The sequence below is a fragment of the Leopardus geoffroyi genome, chromosome A1, assembly GCF_018350155.1.
Source record: "Leopardus geoffroyi isolate Oge1 chromosome A1, O.geoffroyi_Oge1_pat1.0, whole genome shotgun sequence".
Taxonomy (NCBI): Eukaryota; Metazoa; Chordata; class Mammalia; order Carnivora; family Felidae; genus Leopardus; species Leopardus geoffroyi.
Window position 1 is genome coordinate 88,978,714 of NC_059326.1, and position 22,132 is coordinate 89,000,845.

General features: G+C 40.3%; 1 protein-coding gene across 5 annotated transcripts in view; it reads left to right on the forward strand.

Annotated features, from left to right (window-relative positions):
• The window catches only part of BTNL9 (butyrophilin like 9), a 36,196-nt gene extending 18,403 nt beyond the window's left edge, over positions 1-17,793 (forward strand). For all 5 annotated transcript variants that reach the window (XM_045484064.1, XM_045484073.1, XM_045484082.1 and 2 more), the window contains 4 exons: positions 11,950-11,970; positions 12,234-12,260; positions 14,665-14,691; positions 15,552-17,793. In XM_045484064.1, coding sequence (XP_045340020.1) covers positions 11,950-11,970; positions 12,234-12,260; positions 14,665-14,691; positions 15,552-16,174 — 698 coding nt within the window. In that variant the 3' untranslated portion in view covers positions 16,175-17,793. The remainder of the gene's footprint in view (positions 1-11,949; positions 11,971-12,233; positions 12,261-14,664; positions 14,692-15,551) is intronic.
• Positions 17,794-22,132: the final 4,339 nt, after the last annotated feature.

The following is a 22,132-nucleotide window of genomic DNA, read 5'->3' on the forward strand; positions in this document are numbered from 1 at the left end:
TATTGCTGGGTCATAGGGTAGGTCTATTTTTAATTTTCTGAGGAACCTCCACACTGCTTTCCAGAGCGGCTACACCAGTTTGCATTCCCACCAACAGTGCAAGAGGGTTCCCGTTTCTCCACATCCTCTCCAGCATCTATAGTCTCCTGATTTGTTCATTTTGGCCACTCTGACTGGCGTGAGGTGATATCTGAGTGTGGTTTTGATTTGTATTTCCCTGATAAGGAGCGACGTTGAACATCTTTTCATGTGCCTGTTGGACATCCGGATGTCTTCTTTAGAGAAGTGTCTATTCATGTGTTCTGCCCATTTCTTCACTGGGTTATTTGTTTTTCGGGTGTGGAGTTTGGTGAGCTCTTTATAGATTTTGGATACTAGCCCTTTGTCCAATATGTCGTTTGCAAATATCTTTTCCCATTCTGTTGGTTGCCTTTTAGTTTTGTTGGTTGTTTCCTTTGCTGTGCAGAAGCTTTTTATCTTCATAAGGTCCCAGTAATTCACTTTTGCTTTTAATTCCCTTGCCTTTGGGGATGTGTCAAGTAAGAGATTGCTACGGCTGAGGTCAGAGAGGTCTTTTCCTGCTTTCTCCTCTAGGGTTTTGATGATTTCCTGTCTCACATTCAGGTCCTTTATCCATTTTGAGTTTATTTTTGTGAATGGTGTGAGAAAGTGGTCTATTTTCAACCTTCTGCATGTTGCTGTCCAGTTCTCCCAGCACCATTTGTTAGACTGTCTTTTTTCCATTGGATGTTCTTTCCTGCTTTGTCAAAGATGAGTTGGCCATACGTTTGTGGGTCTAGTTCTGGGGTTTCTATTCTATTCCATTGGTCTATGTGTCTGTTCCATTCCCTCAGAGATACAAACAATTATCAGGGAATACTATGAAAAATTATATGGCAACAAATTGGACAACCTGGAAGAAATGGACAAATTCCTAAACACCCACACTCTTCCAAAACTCAATCAGGAGGAAATAGAAAGCTTGAACAGACCCATAACCAGCGAAGAAATTGAATCAGTCATCAAAAATCTCCCAACAAAGAAGAGTCCAGGACCAGAAGGCTTCCCAGGGGAGTTCTACCAGACGTTTAAAGCAGAGATAATACCTATCCTTCTGAAGCTATTTCAAGAAATAGAAAGGGAAGGAAAACTTCCAGACTCATTCTATGAAGCCAGTATTACTTTGATTCCTAAACCAGACAGAGACCCAGTAAAAAAAGAGAACTACAGGCCAATATCCCTGATGAATATGGATGCAAAAATTCTCAATAAGATACTAGCAAATCGAATTCAATGGCATATAAAAAGAATTATTCACCATGATCAAGTGGGATTCATTCCTGGGATGCAGGGCTGGTTCAACATTCGCAAATCAATCAACGTGATACATCACATTAACAAAAAAAAAGAGAAGAACCATATGATCCTGTCCATCGATGCAGAAAAGGCCTTTGACAAAATCCAGCACCTTTCTTAATAAAAACCCTTGAGAAAGTCGGGATAGAAGGAACATACTTAAACATCATAAAAGCCATTTATGAAAAGCCCACAGCTAACATCATCCTCAACGGGGAAAAACTGAGAGCTTTTTCCCTGAGATCAGGAACACGACAGGGATGCCCACTCTCACCGCTGTTGTTTAACATACTGCTGGAAGTTCTAGCATCAGCAATCAGACAACAAAAGGAAATCAAAGGCATCAAAATTGGCAAAGATGAAGTCAAGCTTTCGCTTTTTGCAGATGACATGATATTATACATGGAAAATCCGATAGACTCCACCAAAAGTCTGCTAGAACTGATCCATGAATTCAGCAAAGTTGCAGGATACAAAATCAATGTACAGAAATCAGTTGCATTCTTATACACTAACAATGAAGCAACAGAAAGACAAATAAAGAAACTGATCCCATTCATAATTGCACCAAGAAGCATAAAATACCTAGGAATAAATCTAACCAAAGATGTAAAGGATCTGTATGCTGAAAACTATAGAAAGCTTATGAAGGTAATTGAAGAAGATATAAAGAAATGGAAAAACATTCCATGCTCATGGATTGGAATAATAAATATTGTCAAAATGTCAATACTACCCAAAGCTATCTACACACTCAATGCAATCCCAATCAAAATTGCACCAGCATTCTTCTCGAAACTAGAATAAGCGATCCTAAAATTCATATGGAACCACAAAAGGCCCCGAATAGCCCAAGTAATTTTGAAGAAGAAGACCAAAGCAGGAGGCATCACAATCCCAGACTTTAGCCTCTACTACAAAGCTGTAATCATCAAGACAGCATGGTATTGGCACAAAAATAGTTCTGGGTTTCTATTCTATTCCATTGGTCTATGTGTCTGTTTTTCTGCCAAAAGCTCTCAGTTTTTCCCCGTTGAGGATGATGTTAGCTGTGGGCTTTTCATAAATGGCTTTTATGATCTTTAAGTATGTTCCTTCTATCCCGACTTTCTCAAGGGTTTTTATTAAGAAAGGGTGCTGGATTTTGTCAAAGGCCTTTTCTGCATCGATTGACAGGACCATATGGTTCTTCTCTTTTTTTTTGTTAATGTGATGTATCACGTTGATTGATTTGTGAATGTTGAACCAGCCCTGAATCCCAGGAATGAATCCCACTTGATCATGGTGAATAATTCTTTTTATATGCCATTGAATTCGATTTGCTAGTATCTTATTGAGAATTTTTGCATCCATATTCATCAGGGATATTGGCTGGTAGTTCTCTTTTTTTACTGGGTCTCTGTCTGGTTTAGGAATCAAAGTAATACTGGCTTCATAGAATGAGTCTGGAAGTTTTCCTTCCCTTTCTATTTCTTGGAATAGCTTCAGAAGGATAGGTATTATCTCTGCTTTAAACGTCTGGTAGAACTCCCCTGGGAAGCCATCTGGTCCTGGACTCTTATTTGTTGGGATTTTTGATAACCGATTCAATTTCTTCGCTGGTTATGGGTCTGTTCAAGCTTTCTATTTCCTCCTGATTGAGTTTTGGAAGAGTGTGGGTGTTCAGGAATTTGTCCATTTCTTCCAGGTTGTCCAATTTGTTGCCATATAATTTTCCATAGTATTCCCTGATAATTGTTTGTATCTCTGAGGGATTGGTTGTAATAATTCCATTTTCATTCATGATTTTATCTATTTGGGTCATCTCCCTTTTCTTTTGGAGAAGCCTGGCTAGAGGTTTGTCAATTTTGTTTATTTTTTCAAAAAACCAACTCTTGGTTTCCTTGATCTGCTCTACAGTTTTTTTAGAATCTATATTGTTTATTTCTGCTCTGATCTTTATTATTTCTCTTCTTCTGCTGGGTTTCGGCTGCCTTTGCTCTTCTGCTTCTAGTTCCTTTAGGTGTGCTGTTAGATTTTGTATTTGGGATTTTTCTTGTTTCTTGAGATAGGCCTGGATTGCAATGTATTTTCCTCTCAGGACTGCCTTCGCTGCGTCCCAAAGCGTTTGGATTGTTGTATTTTCATTTTCGTTTGTTTCCATATATTTTTTAATTTCTTCTCTAATTGCCTGGTTGACCCACTCATTCGTTAGTAGGGTGTTCTTTAACCTCCATGCTTTTGGAGGTTTTCCGGACTTTTTCCTGTGGTTGATTTCAAGCTTCATAGCATTGTGGTCTGAAAGTATGCATGGTATAATTTCAATTCTGGTAAACTTATGGAGGGCTGTTTTGTGACCCAGTATATGATCTATCTTGGAGAATGTTCCATGTGCACTCGAGAAGAAAGTATATTCTGTTGCTTTGGGATGCAGAGTTCTAAATATATCTGTCAAGTCCATCTGATCCAATGTCTCATTCAGGGCCCTTGTTTCTTTATTGACCGTGTGTCTAGATGATCTATCCATTTCTGTAAGTGGGGTGTTAAAGTCCCCTGCAATTACCACATTCTTATCAATAAGGTTCCTTATGTTTATGAGTAATTGTTTTATATATTTGGGGGCTCCGGTATTCGGCGCATAGACATTTATAATTGTTAGCTCTTCCTGATGGATAGACCCTGTAATGATTATATAATGCCCTTCTTCATCTCTTGTTACAGCCTTTAATTTAAAGTCTAGTTTGTCTGATATAAGTATGGCTACTCCAGCTTTCTTTTGGCTTCCAGTAGCATGATAAATAGTTCTCCATCTCCTCACTCTCAATCTAAAGGTGTCCTCAGGTCTAAAATGAATCTCTTGTAGACAGCAAATAGATGGGTCTTGTTTTTTTATCCATTCTGATACCCTATGTCTTTTGGTTGGCGCATTTAATCCATTTACATTCAGTGTTATTATAGAAAGATATGGGTTTAGAGTCATTGTGATGTCTGTATGTTTCATGCTTGTAGTGATGTCTCTGGTACTTTGTCTCACAGGGTCCCCCTTAGGATCTCTTGTAGGGCTGGTTTAGTGGTGACAAATTCCTTCAGTTTTTGTTTGTTTGGGAAGACCTTTATTGCTCCTTCTATTCTAAATGACAGACTTGCTGTATAAAGGATTCTCGGCTGCATATTTTTTCTGTTTAGCACACTGAAGATATCGTGCCAATTCTTTCTGGCCTGTCAAGTTTCAAAAGAGAGATCAGTCACGAGTCTTATAGGTCTCCCTTTATATGTGAGGGCACGTTTATCCCTTGCTGCTTTCAGAATTTTCTCTTTATCCTTGTATTTTGCCAGTTTCACTATGATATGTCATGCAGAAGATCGATTCAAGTTACGTCTGAAGGGAGTTCTCTGTGCCTCTTGGATTTCAATGCCTTTTTCCTTCCCCAGTTCAGGGAAGTTCTCAGCTATTATTTCTTCAAGTACCCCTTCAGCACCTTTCCCTCTCTCTTCCTCCTCTGGGATACCAATTATGCGTATATTATTTCTTTTTAGTGTATCTCTTAGTTCTCTAATTTTCCCCTCATACTCCTGGATTTTTTTTTTTATCTCTCTTTCTCTCAGCTTCCTCTTTTTCCATAACTTTATCTTCTAGTTCACCTATTCTCTCCTCTGCCTCTTCAATCCGAGCTGTCGTCATTTCCATTTTGTTTTGCATTTCGTTTAAAGCACTTTTCAGCTCCTCGTGACTGTTCCTTAGTCCCTTGATCTCTGTAGCAAGAGATTCTCTGCTGTCCTCTATACTGTTTTCAAGCCCAGTGATTAATTTTATGACTATTATTCTAAATTCACTTTCTGTTATATTATTTAAATCCTTTTTGATCAGTTCATTAGCTGTTGTTATTTCCTGGAGATTCTTCTGAGGGGAATTCTTCCGTTTGGTCATTTTGAATAGTCCCTAGAGTGGTGAGGACCTGCAGGGCACTTCCCCTGTGCTGTGGTGTATAACTGGAGTTGGTGGGCGGGGCTGCAGTCCGACATGATGTCTGCCCCCAGCCCACCGCTGGGGCCACAGTCAGACTGGTGTGTGTCTTCTCTTCCCCTCTTCTAGGGGCGGGATTCACTGTGGGGTGGTGTGGCCCATCTGGACTACTTGCACACTGCCAGGCTTGTGATGCTGGGGATCTGGCGTATTAGCTGGGGTGGGTAGGCAAGGTGCACGGGGGCAGGAGGGGCAGGCTCAGCTCACTTCTCCTTAGGTGATCCACTTCAGGAGGGGCCCTGTGGCAGCGGGAGGGAGTCAGATCCGCTGCTGGAGGTTTGGCTCCGCAGAAGCACAGAATTGGGTGTTTGCGAGGAGTGAGCAAGTTCCCTGGCAGGAACTGGTTCCCTTTGGGATTTTGGCTGGGGGATGGGCGGGGGAGATGGCGCTGGCGAGCGCCTTTGTTCCCCACCAAACTGAGCTCTGTCGTCTGGGGGCTCAGCAGCTCTCTCCCTTTGTCCTCCAGCCTTCCGGCTTTCTGAGCAGAGCTGTTAACTTATGACCTCCCAGACGCTAAGTCGCGCTTGCTGTCGGAACACAGTCCGTCAGGCCCCTCCGCTTTTGCCAGCCAGACTCGGGGGCTCTGCTTGGCCGGCGAGCTGCCCCTCCACCCCGGCTCCCTCCCGCCGGTCCGTGGAGCGTGCACCGCCTCGCCGCCCTTCCTACCCTCTTCCGTGGGCCTCTCGTCTGCGCTTGGCTGCGGAGACTTTGTTCTGCTAATCCTCTGGCGGTTTTCTGGGTTATTTAGGCAGGTGTAGGTGGAATCTAAGTGATCAGCAGGACGCGCGGTGAGCCCAGAGTCCTCCTACGCCGCCATCTTCCCACATCATTTCGGTGAATGATTTTTTAAAAGTACTATTGGATTTGGTTTGCTAGGATTTTGTTGAGGATTTTTGCATCTATGTTCATCAGAGATATTGGCCTGTAGTTCTCCGTCTGTCTCTGTCTCTCTCTCTTTTTTTCCTTGGTGTCTTTATCTGGTTTTGGCATCAAGGTAATACCGCCCTCATGGAATGAATTTGGAAGTTTTCTTTTATTTTTTTTTGAACAGTTTGAAAAGAATAGGTATTAACTCTTCTTTTTTTTTTTTACCTTTTTAAAAATATAATTTATTGTCAAGTTAGCCACAATACGGAATATACAGTGTGCTCTTGGCTTCAGAAATAGATTCCCATGATTCATCACCTACATACAACACCTAGTGCTCATCCCAACAAGCGCCTTTCTCAATACCTATCACCCATTTTACCCTCCACCCTACCCTCTTCCATCAACCCTCAGTTTATTCTCTATATTTAAGAGTCTCTTATGGTTTGGCCCTGTCTCAGTTTGTGGCTATTTTTTTCCTTCCCTTCCCCCATGGTTTTCTGTTAAGTTTCTCAAATTCCACATATGAGTGAAAACATATGATATCTGTCTTTCTCTGACTGACTTATTTCACTTAGCATAATACCCTCCAGTTCCATCTATGTTGTTGCAAAAGGTAAGATTTCATTATTTTTTATTGCCAAGTAGAACTCCGTTGTATGTATGTATATACCACATCTTCATTATCCATTCATCAGTTGATGGACATTTGGTCTCTTTCCATAATTTGACTGTTGTTGATAGCACATGATCAGGTGAGATTCATTACTAGGCTGCAGGGCTGGTTCAATATCTGCAAATCAATCAATGTGATACATCACATTAATAGAAGGATATGAACCATATGATCTTATCAATAGATGCAGAAAAAGCATTTGACAAAATACAGTATCCTTTCTTAATGAAAACCTTCAAGAAAGTTGTGATAGAAGGAACATACCTTAACATCATAAAAGCCATATATGAAAGGCCCACAGCTAATATCATCCTCAATGGGGAAAAACTGAGAGCTTTCCCCTAAGATCAGGAACATGACAGGGATGTCCACTGGCATAACTTTTGTTTAGCATAGTGTTGGAAGTCTTAGACTAAGCAATCAGGCAATAAAATGAAATAAAAAATATCAAAATTGGCAAAGAAGAAGACAAACTTTCACTCTTCACAGGTTACATGATACTCTACATTTCAGGAAAACCTGAAAGACTGTACACAAAAACTGCTAGAACTGATACATGAATTCAACAAAGTCTGAAGATGTAAAATCAGTGTACAGAAATCAGTTGCATTTCTGTACACCAGTAATGGAGTGACAGAAACAGATATCAAGCGGGGGGGGGGGGGGCAACTGGGTGGCCCAGTCAGTTAAGTGTTCGACTTCAGCTCAGGTCATGATCTCATGGTTTGTGGGCTCTATCCCCACATCAGGCATGTGCTGATGACTCAGAGTCTGGAGCCTGATTCAGATTCCGTATCTCTCTCTCTCTCTCTGTCCCTCCCCTGCTTGCTCTCTGTCTCTCTCTTTCTCAAAAATAAATAAACATTAAAAAAAGAAAGAGATATCAAGGAACCAATTACATTTACAAATGCATCAAGAACCATAAAATACCTAGGAATAAACCTAGCCAAAGATGTAAAAGATCTGTATCCTGGAAACTATAGAAAACTTATGAAAGAAATTGAAGAAGACACAAAGAAAAGGAAAAGCATTCCATGCTCATGAACAGGAAAAACAAATATTGTTAAAATGTCCATACTACCCAATGCAATCTACACGTTCAGTGCAATCCCAATCAAAATAGCACCAGCATTCTTCTCAGAGCTAGAACAAGCAATCCTAAAATTTGTATGGAACCACAAAAGACCCTGAATAGCCAAAATAATGTGGAAAAAGAAAACCAAAGCTGGAAGCATCACAATTCCAGATTTTAGCCTGTACTACAAAGCTGTAATCATCAAGACAGTATGGTATTGGCACAAAAAGAGACACATAGACCAATGGAATGGAATAGAGAACCCAGAATTGGACACACAAAAGTATGGCCAAATCAACCCTTCTTTACATGTTTGGTAGAATTCTCCTGTGAAGCCATCTGGTTCTGGACTTCTATTTGTTGGGAGTTTTTTTGATTACTGATTCAATTTCTTTGCTGGTTATTAGTCTGTTCAAATTTTCTATTTCCTTCAGTTTCAGTTTTGGTAGTTTATATATTTCTAGAAATTTATCCATTTCTTCTACGTTGTCCAATTTGTTGTTTGTCCAATTTTTCATTATATTCTCTTATGACTGTATTTCTGTGGTGTTGGTTGTTCTTTCTCTTCTCTCAATTGTGATTTTATTTATTTGAGTCCTTTCTCTTTTTTTCTTGATAAGTCTGGATAAAGAGCTATAAATTTTATGGATTTTTTTCAAAGAACCAGCTTCTGGTTTTATTAATCTGCTCTATGGTTTTTGTAGTTTCTATATCACCTAATTATTTTCTAATCTTTATTATTTCTTTCCTTCTTTTGATTTTAGGTTTTGTTTGTTGTTCTTTCTCTAACCTCTTTGGTACAGGGTTAGGCTGTTTGAGCTTTTTCTTGCTTCATGAGGTAGGTCTGTATTGCTCTCAACTTCCCTCTTAGAACCAGTTTTGTAGTATCCAAGAAGTTTTGGCCCATTGTGGTTTCATTTTCATCAGTTTCCATGTACTTTTTAAATTTCTTCTTTGATTTCTGGTTGACCAGAAATTCATTGTTTAGTATCATGCTGTTTAACCCCCATGTATTTGTAGTCTTTCCATATTTTTTTCTTGTGGTTGTTTTCTAGTTTCATAGCATTATGGTCATAAAAGTTGCACGGTATGATTTCAATCTTGAATTTGTTGAGGGTTGTGTTGTGGGCTAATATGTGATCTATTCTGGAGAATATCCTGTGCGGACTTGAAAAGAATGTGTATTACAAAAATAAACTCAAAATGGATGAAAGACCTAAATGTAAGACAGGAAGCCATCAAAATCCTTGAAGAGAAAGCAGGCAAAAACCTCTTTGATCTTGACTGCAGCAACTTCTCACTCAGCACGTCTATGGAGGCAAGGGAAACAAAAGCAAAAATGAACTACTGGGAACTCATCAAAATAAAAAGCTTCTGCACAGCAAAGCATAAATAGCAAAATAGAAATAAAAGGAAAAGTTGCAAACTCATTGTATGAAGCCAGCATTAACTTGATTGCAAAACCAAAGACCCCACTAAAAAGGAGAACTACAGACCAAATTCCCTAATGAACATGGATGCTGAGATGTCAGCACAGAGCCCAACATGGGGCTTGAACCCATGAACCATGAGATCATGACCTGAGCTGAAGTCAGATGCTTAACCGACTGAGCCACCTAGATGCCCCTAGATGGGTCTTCCTTTTTAACCATTCTGTCATCTTATGTCTTTTTGTTTTTGTGTTTGTTTAGGTTCAGTTAGTAAACATACGTTGTAATATTAGTTTCAGCTGAAGAATATAGTGATTCAACAGATTCAACACTTCCATACAACACCTGGTGGTCATCGTATTAAGTACATTCCCTATTCCCCATCACCTATTTAACCCCTTCTCCATCCATTTCCCCTTGGTAGCCTTCAGTTTATTCTCTATAATTAAGATCTGTTTCTTGGTTTGCCTTTATCTCTCTTATTTTTTTTCCCTTTCCTTCTTTGTTTTGTTTCTTAAATTCCACACAGGAGTGAAATCATATGGTATACCCTCCACCTCCATCCATGTCATTGCAAATGATTTCACTCTTTTTATGCCTGAGTAATATTCCATTTTATATATACCACATCTTCAAAGATTCATTTTTAATATTTCTTGCAGAACTGTTTAGTGGTCATAAGTCCTTTAGTTTTTGTGTGTCTGAGAGATTCTTTATCTCTCCTTCTATTTAAGAAATTCAACTGTGTCTTCTGAATTTGGAAGTAGTGACTTTATGAAGAAGGGGTCCTGGAGTGTCCTGCAGTACATTGTCCCCTCTTCACCACACCTGGCAGTTCATGAGAGTATCCAATATGTGTTGTTTATGTCCTGCTGTTGTGTCTTGAGTCACTTTTCCTTTCAGTGTAGTTGTCTTCTCTAATTAGCTGCCTGTTGTGGGCTGTGCTTGCTCTCTGTGATGTTAGTAGGACCCAGGCAGGTCAACTCTAAGGGGGCATGACTGCTGGGGAACTTGGGAGCTGGGTGACAATGCTAGCAAAGTTTGTGCTGGATCACTAATCCTATGCCAGATGCCCTGAAACACTCCAGGGGCTGGTGGCTATGTTATGGGGTTTCTAGGGGCAAAAGCCTGGGCAAGAGAGTGAGGATGGCTGGGCATGGCTGGTACTTGTGCTCAACAGTGGTTGGGGATGCATGACTGGAGGTGACATAGCTTAACAAAATTTTCCCTGAGCCCAGGATCAAAGCTAGTAAGTTGGTTGGTGTGTGCTAGTCCCCAGGAGAACTTGTGGACATGGCATACTGCTAGTGGGTTTTATAGAAAGTGTCTGTGCAGCCCTGTCTCCCATAGGTGGCTCTGTGTTTATGCTGGGGTTTGGGGAAGGAAAATGGCATCTTCCAGCTCTCTCATTTTTGAAGTCCCCTAACATGCTCTGAAATCAGTATGAACAACTCTATCTCCTGCTTGTCTCCAGTGTTGTGTAAACTGTGATTTTTATGTTGCCTCTCTGTGTGGGCTGCTGTCTCCTTAAGGGCAGTGACCCAACTATCACTCACGCTTGGGCTTTCCCAGAACTGAGTCAGCTGACTTTTAAAACTCCAGACTCCAAGTCCCACTGGTTTTACAGACTCAAGGAATTCAGTCCCTCTGGTTTTTAAAACCAAATATTATGGTTTTAAAATATTTAAAATATTTTAATTTAAAATAAAATATTTTAAAAATTAAAAATAAATAAAATATTTAAAATATGGTTGACTTTTCCACGTGTGAACACCCTGGTGTGAGGGCCCATTTCTCTGCTCTTTCCATGTGTGCACTCCTTCTCTCCTACAGACAGCCTCCCTTACCTTTCTGACCTTCCTAACCTTTCAGATGCAGCTTCGTCTCTGTGTTTAGTTGTGGAGTTTGTTCTGCTAGTCTTCAGATTGCTGTACGGTTTATTAACTTGGATGTAGATGATATCTAGTTGAAAATATGGGATGGGGTAAACTCAGGGTCCTCCACCTCTGCCATCTTCCCAAGCTTCTTGCTAGAATGATTTACTTTTAAAATGAGACATAAGGTGGAGAAGTCAAAGGAATGCATTTCTAGTGGTAAAATATCAAGGTCTTAATATCTGGCCAGGGGAAATAATTGAGTGTGATGTCATCCCAGTCTTTTAAATAGTGTACCTAGTAAGTGACCCTGAGGCTTACACAGGCTGTGTTCAATGCCTGGACTTATGAAGGACCTACTCCCTAGGAAAAGTTTCTGATTTCAGGGCAAAAGAGCAGTAGTCTCTCAAACCAGACATGAGCCCTGGAAAGAAGCCCCTTAGTATCAGGACCTGTTTTTCTTTCCCAGCCTTGTGCAGATTTTTGCCTTAGAGCAAAGAATAGGATGAAGCATAAGAATCCCGTAGATTGGTGGTACAGAGACTAAGATGAGATGTGGTGAGCAGTGGTTTAAGACTAAGAAACCTCTTCCCAGTGGTCTAACTACCTTGAGAAGGTAGTTCCCCTTACCCAAAGACTGATGTTTTCTCTGTGTGTTTTGCTTACAGGGAAGCTTCAGACAGAGCTTGGTAAGTAACCCCTTTTGGGATTATTTCTTCTTGTCTATCTTTTAGCATCTGATTTTCCATGTATGTTCTTTTCATATCCCAACCAACTATGATGCCCAGTATGGAATGCTGATAGCAATGTGGGTGGTGGGAGAAAATGCTGATAGCAATGTGGGTGTCAGGAGAAAGGGGAGAAGGGCAGGGGTGGGTGCAAAATGCAGTGTGTGAGCAGGGAAGCAGCACTGACCTGATGTTCTGATTCCATTTTTCCATGACTGCTTCAGACTGGAGAAGGGCTGAAGGCCAGGCTGGTGAGTGAAATCTGTCTCCCTCCCACTGTCCACTTTACATCTCAACATCCCAGTCACTCACTCTGACTAACCAACCACGCTTCATTCTGGTTTATTCCACAGGCACATGGCATGCATTAATGTATGTCACTTAATAGAAGTTATATTCTAGTTTTGCTCTTATATTTACTTTTATATCGTCCTGAGGTGTAAGCATATTGTAAGCCATTGGTGAAAATTATGGTTGCACATCAGAATCATCTAGATCCTGGTACCGACCCTCAAAGACTGTGACTTGTGGGTCTAGAGTGGGCATGTTGACCTATAAGTAAATATTTTCCCCTATACCTTCTTCCATTCCCTACAAAAAGCAGTCTAATGTGTAGCTTTATTTTGTATGTATTCTTGCAAAAGGTGAATTTCTTCTTTGTGCACAAGCATTTTAGTTTCTGTAAATGACATTTACAGTCTTGGGCTGTTCCTTGCTTTTTTCACTCATCACTGTGTTTTAATACCCATCCCTGCCACCACATCTGGTCTGTGTCTCCTTGCTGTGGAGTACTCCATTTTAGCCAGCCACCTTCTTGGAACAGACATCCAGCCTGCCTCTAACTCCATACCACCACACAGATTGCTGACTGAATAGCTTCAAATGTGTTGCCTTCTGGCTTTATGTGGATATTTCTCTGGGATGTGTACCCAGGAAGGGAATTGCTGGTCCATGGGGGAGGGGATATGTCACTAAGTGGGATAGAGGGATCCCCCAAAGGCAGTATCATCATCCTGCCATTGGCAGTGCATGGAGGTTCCACATGCTACATCCCATATGAGCCAGATTTCTAAGTTAGCTTGTCAATGGAGATGAGTGATTGCTCATTGTTCTTTCAGTCTGTCCTCCTCTGGACACTAAGAAGTTTGGGCATCTCTTCATATGCTAGATGACTTTTGGGGCTTCCTTTTTTGAATATTGCAAGTTCATGTCCTTTGGCTATTTTTAGTATGAGGTTACTATCTTTCTTTTATTGATTCAAGGAGACATGTGTACATACATACACATATCACCAACAAAGTTTCAAAAACTCAAGTCATAAGATAAAAATTTGATGAATTAGATTTTATCAAAATTAATGATTTCTTTTCAGTAGGAAACCATGGACATAGCTGATAGCAGGTGACAGATTAAAGAAGGAATTTACAATGTTTAATACCAGTGAGGGATTAATATTCTTATGCAGATATATCTTCATCAAATTTTTACCTTATGTCAGGTGTTTTTGAAATTCTACTGAAGAAAAACTTCCTCACACTTAGGTCACAAAGATACTCTCTTCCACTTTCTTCTGTTCACTTTATATGTGTTATGTGTATGTCTTTAATCCATCTGAAGGTTGCCATCTACTACATCATCTGTGATTTCCCCATTGATGTGGGTATTGCTCTTAGTTCATATTTGGTTCCCATGTGTAGATAGGACTATATTTTGACCACCTATTACTTCATTGTTTTCACTGCTATGGCTTTTGTACCCAAAAGTACAAGTTATTCTCCTTTTCTGGGAGTGAATGGACATTTTTAAAAGTGAACGGACATTTTTAGGTACATTTTAAATTTTAGAATAAATTTACAAAATCTTTTTAAAAAATCCAAAAGTGCCTAAGTGGCCCAGTCAAACGTCTGACTTTGGCTCAGGTCATGATGTTCCACATCATGGGAGTTCGAGCCCCACATCAGGCTCTGCACTGACAGTGTCAAGCCTTCTTGGGATTCTCTCTCTCCCTCTCTCTCTGCTCCTCCCCCATTAGCTTGCTCTCTCAAAATAAATAAACTTAAAAAAAATAAATTTCTAGTAGTTATTCTGATGTAAAAACAGGTTTGAAAGGCCCTGCTATAAATTTATGAATCTCTGAAAACTTCTATTACTTTTGCTATTTTGTGATTTGTTGATTTATCTGTTGTAAAGCAAAATAAGATAAAACAAAACAGAAATCAACTCAGAATGGTTCATATTAAGAAAGGATGCAAGACAGAATGTCTAAAGGACATGTTAGGACAGGAGCCATGTTCAACCAGGCCCCCTTGGACTGAGCCTGCTGGTCAGATTGAAACTTCATGTGCAACTTTCAGGGCATCTCAGCCACCTGTATTGGTTCTCTTTGCCTACATCCTTTGTTCTCCTGTCTTTCTCAGTACAAGGTTAGACTGCATACAGATTTAGTATAACCCAGCACTGACACCACCCACCTACCCAATTCTAAATTCCCAGAGAAATGCCATGGTGAACCCAGACCAGTCTGGACTCTACCTGTCACTGTAGGAAGGAGATCATTGGGTTTGTGTCATTCCTCATGCATCTTGAGTCTCCCTCAACGTTCTAGAGTTACTGGCTCAGATCTCTAAACCTGTTTTCCTTTCTGCTTGGTTTCAGAGTGGAGAGCAGCCCAACAATATGCAGGTAACTGAAGTCAAGGGACTGTAACTTGTGATTGGGTTGGCTGGATTTTAAACACAAGGGAGGTGGAGAGATCTGAGATTAGAGGAAGGGTCTGTCCAAGAGCCAAGTATGGAGCCTGCATGCACACACACACATACAGCATAATCCTACCTTTGCACATATACAACATGACACATATGCCTGCATGTACACATCTGATTATACTCACACATACACATTTTTGTGCATGCACATTATACTCACACATGCGCATATCTTCTTTAAAAGCACATCATTTTCTGTGTTTTACCAGATTTGTTTTCATCTGGCAGGAAGGCTGCTAGGGCCTGTTTGTAGGAACCTCTTATCTGAAAGAAGAGATCCTTAAGGTTCTCATCTATCAAATGGGTGTGCTTTGAGGGGTGAGGTGTTGAAGTGCAGGGCACTGGACCAGATGATCTCAGAGGTCCCTTTCCATTTTAAAATCCTAACATTGCTATAAAACTGAGGCTCAGAGTTCACATGATGATCTCAAGGTCACACAGAGTGGTGGCATCCAGGAATTGGACCAGCCAGGAGCCTCTTCACCTTGACCAGGAGTTGGGAGAAGTGAGCCTGCCTCCATCTCCACGAATCTATCTTGTTTTCTATCTCTGCTCTCCGTGGCACCTAGTATGGCATTCAGGAAACTTTAGGAAAGAAATATGATTTCTCCTGCGGCTTTCAGGTGCTCAGGAGTGACTTGTAAGCTGCTTCAGTAAACAGGGATGGTTTTAGGGTGGGAATGACCACCAGGAGCACTACGGTTTACTTGTCAGGGAAGGGGACAGGCAGGGCCCAGAACCGTCCTCCACAAACCTTAAACCCGTGCCTCTGCACAGTGCATGTAACCCTTGATCCGGCCTCGGCGCACCGCAGCCTGGAGGTCTCCGAGGATGGCAAGAGCGTGTCCTCTTGCGCAGCAGTGTCCGGCTCTGTGGCGGAGGACCAGCAGCGGTTCTCTGAGCAGACGTGCGTGCTGAGCTGTGAGCGCTTCTCAGCTGGCCGACACTACTGGGAAGTGTATGTGGGACGGCGCAGCCGCTGGTTCCTGGGTGTGTGTCTGGCTGCAGTTCCCCGCTTGGGGCCGGTGCGCCTAAGCCCGGCCAGCGGTTACTGGGTGATGGGGCTGTGGAACCACTGTGAGTACTTCGTCCTGGACCCACACCGCATCCCGCTCACCCTGCGCGTGCCGCCCCGGCGTGTGGGCATCTTCCTGGACTGGGAGGCAGGAAAACTGTCCTTCTTCAACGTGTCCGACGGCTCCCACATCTTCACCTTTACCGACACCTTCTCAGGCACGCTCTGTGCGTATTTCAGGCCCAGAGCTCACGACGGTGGTGAACACCCGGATCCCCTAACCATCTGTCCATTGCCTATTAGGGGGACACAAGACCTGGAAGAGGATGACCGTGACACCTGGTTACAGCCCTATGAGCCCACAGATCCCACCCTGGGCCTATAGTGAGGCAATTTTTTGCCTGCGGGTCTGGGTCTTTGGCGGCTTCCTGGATACTTTTTGCTCTCCCGCTTCTACGGAGGAAGCATCACAAAAATGTCAGCAAAGGCTAAAGACTCAGCACAGCAGAAAGGGAACAAAAAGAGGAACCTTTGCTTATATGTGTGTGTATACACATATATACATATAAATACACACACACACACACACACACACACGATTTTCTTTAAGAAAAAGAGGCAATTCCAAAGCTTGTTTGTGTGGATGGTAAGAAAAAGCAAATGAATAACAATAAATTCATGCTGTCATTAGCCACAGTATGCACTGTGGAAGACCAGAAAGAAACTGGAATGGAGGAAAGATGGAGGGAAATCTTACTGGACTGGATAAGAAGAATCGGTTAGCTTGTATATTTTTTATACTTTTCGTATATGTTTTCTGGTTCTAAAATGTCTAGAAGCAATGACATTTCATAAGCAATGAGTTCACTTAGGGCTTAGATCCCAGTGTTAAATGGCATTTCTCACTGAAATGAACTTGGAGAAATGGCTGACTCCAGGGTTGGAGCAGAGAAAGTACAGGTGAATCTGGAACATTGTGTATTCAAATGTGCTCAGAAACTGATGGGGACATAGGAACTAGGATGAAGAGGCTCCACTAGCCAGTTATGAGACAGCTTGAACATTATAATGAATAATGACAAGAATTGATCAACAAGGAATTGAACAAATAAGAAAATTTCCTAAGTGTGCCGAGAGGTTTCTCAGTCAGAAAATAAATACAAAAATGCAGAAAAAGGAAAGAAGAAAATGAAAGGTAACTCTATGAACTCACGTGTTTTTTTATATGTACAGATATGTGGAGCACACACACATGTGATAGGTATAGGTAGGTAGGTATGTAGGTAGGTAGATAGATGTGTGTCTGCATGCATATGGTTCCTAGCTCTGTCAGTTTTGACAGCTTAGAAACAATAACACACCTAGCACCCAGGATTTAGCTTTTAGTACTGTTTTCCACAAAAGGAATGAAGGTTCCTTTGAGAAATGGTGGACTCCAGGGCTGAGGAGGGGAAAACACAAAATAGGTGTGATATTATGATTAAGTATATATTTGCTCTTCCACCTAGACTCTCACACAGAGCTCTTGAAACCCTTAGAATTTCCTAAATGGTAAGAGCTATTAGGGTGGCTTTTGGTATTCATAACAAGCACCTTTCAACCATACCTTATTTATGTTAATGATATGTCTTTTGGAAAGCCGCCTAAGGATGGGGCTGGTTATCAGAGGAACCAAGTATGTGATTAAAAGGTTAAAACTTAGACCCATCTCCCAACCTCCACCTCCACACTCAGTGAAGAGAGGCTGGAGATTAAGTGCAATCACCAGTATTGCCAATGACTTAATCAACAGAATATATGTAATGAAACCTACATAAAACTCAAAAGGACCAGGTTCAAAGAGCTTCCAGGTTGGTGAACTCTTGAAGAGGGAGAGAGAGTGGTGCACCCAGAAAGCATGGAAGCCTCACACTTTACCCCATTCCTTGCTTTTTGCATCTCTTCCATTTGGCTGTTCCTGGGTTATAATAAACCAGTAATCTAGTAAATAAACTGTTTTCCTGAGCTCTGTGAGGTGCTCTAGCAAATTACTAAACCTCTGAAGGTTGTGGGAACCTCCAATTTATAGCTGTCAGAAGCACAGGTAACAACCTGGACTTGCAAGGGTGTGTGAAATGAGGGGCAGTCTTATAGGACTGAGTCCTTAACTTTTGGAATATGACACTATCTCTAGGCAAATAGTGTCAGAATTAACAGCTTGGTGTTTAAAAAATATACAAGAATGGGTCTAAAAGATCTTGTATTAGGGGGTGCCTGGGTGGCTCAGTCAGTTGAACATCTGACTTTGGCTTAGGTCATGATCTTGTGGTTCTTGAGTTCGAGCCCCAAGTCAGGCTCTGTGCTGACAGCTCAGAGCCTGGAGCCTGCTAAGGATTCCATGTCTCCTTCTCTCTCTCTGTCCTTCCCCTGCTCACTCTCTGTCTCTCTCTTTCAAAAATAAATAGACATTAAAAATATAAAAAAATAAATAAATAAATAAATAAATAAATAAAAGATCTTCTACTAGAAACTAAGGAAGTACTCAAAGAATGAAGAGGATTTATTGTCAAATTGGGTGTTGTATGGAAACCAATTTGACAATAAATTTCATATTAAAAAAATAAAGTTTACTGATAAAAAAAAAAGCAGCTCAGAATGATCTGCATGCCAAAGGGGGCATATTTTGGGGTGGCATATTTGGCTACCCTTCAGCCCAAAAAACAAAATTTTGAACAACACTGAAGGGGATTATAATATGCCACCCCAATATCTGCCACTTTGGAATGAAAATTATTTTGAGCTGAAGGCAATTGAGAATTAACAGATGTAGAAAGAATCTCTCACAGAGCTTCTGTTAAAAAAAAAAAAAGAATGAAGGGGAGATGTCAATTTGACATAAAAGTCAGCTTAAAGGAACTCTACTAGCCAAATTTGATCACAGTAATTAATGGAACTTACAAATAAGTAAAAATAGGAATCCAAGCATATGTATATCTACACTGATATACATAAATAAATGAATACCCAAATAGGGGAGAAGAGAAAATTCAACTCTACAACAGAAGTTTCAAAGTATTTCCCACAAAATAGCAATTATTTATTAATTTAGAAGCACAATACACTTATCAATTTTACAGAGGAGGAGACTGGCAGACATCACAATAACAGAGTGACAAGAGTTAACATCACCAGATATGACATAAATTTATACCATGTGTTTCCTGATGCAAAACAGTGAAAAGAAAACAACAGCATCACTTTTGAGGTATTCCTGCCCCCCAAATTCATAAATCATGAAGAAATAGACAAGCTGGCTGATACTCCTAAAAACTGTCAAGGTCATTAAAAACAAGGCAAGACTAAAGAATTATTTCAGATTGAAGGAAACTAAACACAGAGGATGACTAATGCAATAGAGTAATATATAGAGAGAATGATAAATGAATGCAGTGGTATCATATAAGTGCTAAATAACTGGCTTTCTGGGAAGAAAAAACTGTAGCACTTGTTCATTTCCATGGTGTAAATACTACTATGGCTGATTTCAAGCCATTGATGTGACATCAGTGATGGATTTGGGAAGAAATGCCCACAACTGGCTCTCAAGCCACCAGCTCCAGCATACCACTGATTTTATGTGATTCTACATAGAGCATTTGGTCATCTATGTGACTGTTTCTCTAAAAAATCAAATAAGTTCATTTTTGAGTTTATGAAAATGCTTGGCTACCTGTTATTATAAAATTATAGCCTTGTTCAGAAGAAATGAATAGACACTTTTCCAAAGAAGACATCCAGATGACTAGCAAGAAGCATGACAAGATGTTCAACATCACTCATCATCAGGGAAATGCAATCAAAACTGCAGTGAGATATCACCTCACACCTGTCAGAATGGCTAAAATCAATGCAAGAAACAACAGGTGTCAGCGACAATGTGGGAATGCTTTTGCACTGTTGGTCGGAATGCAAATTGGTGCTGCTACTCTGGAAAACAGTATGGAGGGTCTTCAAAAAATTAAAAATAGAACTACCTTATGATCCAGCAGTCACACTGCTGGGTATTTATCCAAAGATTACAAGAACATTAATTCAAAGGGATACATGCACCCTGATGTTTATAGCAGCGTTATTACAATAACTAAGATATGGAAGCAGCCCAGGGCCCATTGAGTGATGAATGGATAAGGAAGAGAGAGAGAGTGAGACGATGATGATAGATAGATAGATGATAGACAAATAGATAGATGATATATAGATAATGGAACATTAATCATCCATAAAAAAGAATGAAATCTGGCCATTTGCAATGACATGGATGTGCTAGAGAGTATTATGCTAAGTGAAATAAGTCAGAGAAAGACAAATACCATATGATTTCACTCATATGTGGAATTTAAGAAACCAAAGGAGCAATGGTAAAAAAGAGATTGAGAGACAAACCAAGAAACGGACTCTTAATTATAGAAAACAAACTGATGGTTACCAGAGGGGAGGTGGGGGGAATGGGTAAAATAAATGATAAGGATTAAAGAAGGCACTTGTGATGAGTACAGAGTGTTGTAGGTAAGTTTTGAATTACTAAGTTGTACACCTGAAACTAATGTTACACTGTATGTTACCTAACTGGATTTAAATAAAAAGTTAAAAATAAACTTAAAAATAAAATAAAAACTTAAAAAAATGCTAAGAGAAATAATGGGGAAACAGGGAAAAACATAGAGAGAGAGAAGCAAATCAAGAAATAGACTCCTGGGGTGCCTGGGTAGTTCAGTTTATTAAGAAGTGTCTGACTTTGGCTCAGGTCATGATCTCAGGGCTCATGAGTTTGAGTCCTGCATCTGGCTTTCTGCTGTCAGCACAGACCCCACTCTGGATCCTCTGCCCACCTCTCTCTTTATGCCTTTTCCCCTCCAAAAAATTAAATAAACATAATTTAAAAAGAGAAATAGACTCTTAACTGTAGAGAACAAACTGATGGTTACCAGAGGGGAGGTCAGTCAGGGCATAGATTAAATAGGTGATGGGAATTAGGGAGTGCTTTTGTCATGATAAACACTGGGTGATGTATGGAATTGTTGAATCACTATATTGTACACTTGAAACTAATATAACACTGTATGTTAACTAACCAGAATTAAAGTAAAAACTTTCTAAAAGTTATAGCCTTATTAATATACTATGTATGATATTCAGAAAAAATTGTTTATGTATAATCATTTGTATTAGTGTGCAAATATTTTGGTGTCCTACTCACAAATGTTGTAAGATAACATTAGAAGTATGTTCCTTGACTGTATACAATGATTATCCATTACTTTAATATTGTTTTTATGCATTAAATAATAAAAACAAACAGCTGATACAAAAGGCAAGTTAAATTATTTTTAAATAACTTATAGCTCTACCAGTGCATTTTCAGTAATGGGGAAGCCTAGCTTTAAAGTTGAAAGGGATCTTAGACAGTCAGCTACATGTTTTGTGAACCATAGAGCCCATGCTGGAGGCCACCTGAGAGGCTGGAATATTCAGAGTAGAAACCCAAGTCTCCTTCCAGTCAAACACCATGACCCTCTTGAAAGTTTCTAAAAATAGGACATGATATATTCAGTTCTGTCCACTGTTTACATTTTTCATGTAGCTATTCCTCAAAACTGGGAAATAGTGAACACAGAACTTCTGTGTGTATCCCAATGCTGTGTAAAAATACAACTGTGAAGTGAGGCTTCCCTTGCTTGAGGCAGCCCAGGCCTGGCTAACTCACAAGTGCGGGCAGAGCTGAGAGAGGGCCTTAACCTTAACAGAGGAGGGGAATAAAGTTATTATTGGCACCATGGGAATCTTTCAGGGGAAACACACATCCCCATGGATTGAGCACTTCAACACATTTTGGTGGGCTTATAAATTGGAAAGTTTTGAGGTCAATTTTCCTAATGTTTACCAATTTCTAAATGTGAGCATCCTCTGACTGAAAAGTTCCATTTCAAGAATCTGATCTACATAAATATTCATACCAGCACCTAAATATATAAGAGGATGTTCACTGCAGCAGTGAAAGCAAGGGTGGAATACCACATACTTGCTACTAGGAGAACAGATAAAAAAAATGGTCTGTATATGCTATGGGTACTGTTGCACCATAAATTTTACAGGGAGTGTGTGTTATTACTTTTATAATTAAAAAAGTAAGCCAATGTTTTTTTTCCATCTGCTTCATGCAAATGGAAACAATTTCAAGAAAACATTTTTTAAATTTTATTTATTTATTTATTTTTGAGAGACAGAGAGAGCACAAGTGGGGAGGGGCAGAGAGAGAAGGAGACAGAATCCAAAGCAGGCTTCAGGCTCTGAGCTGTCAGCACAG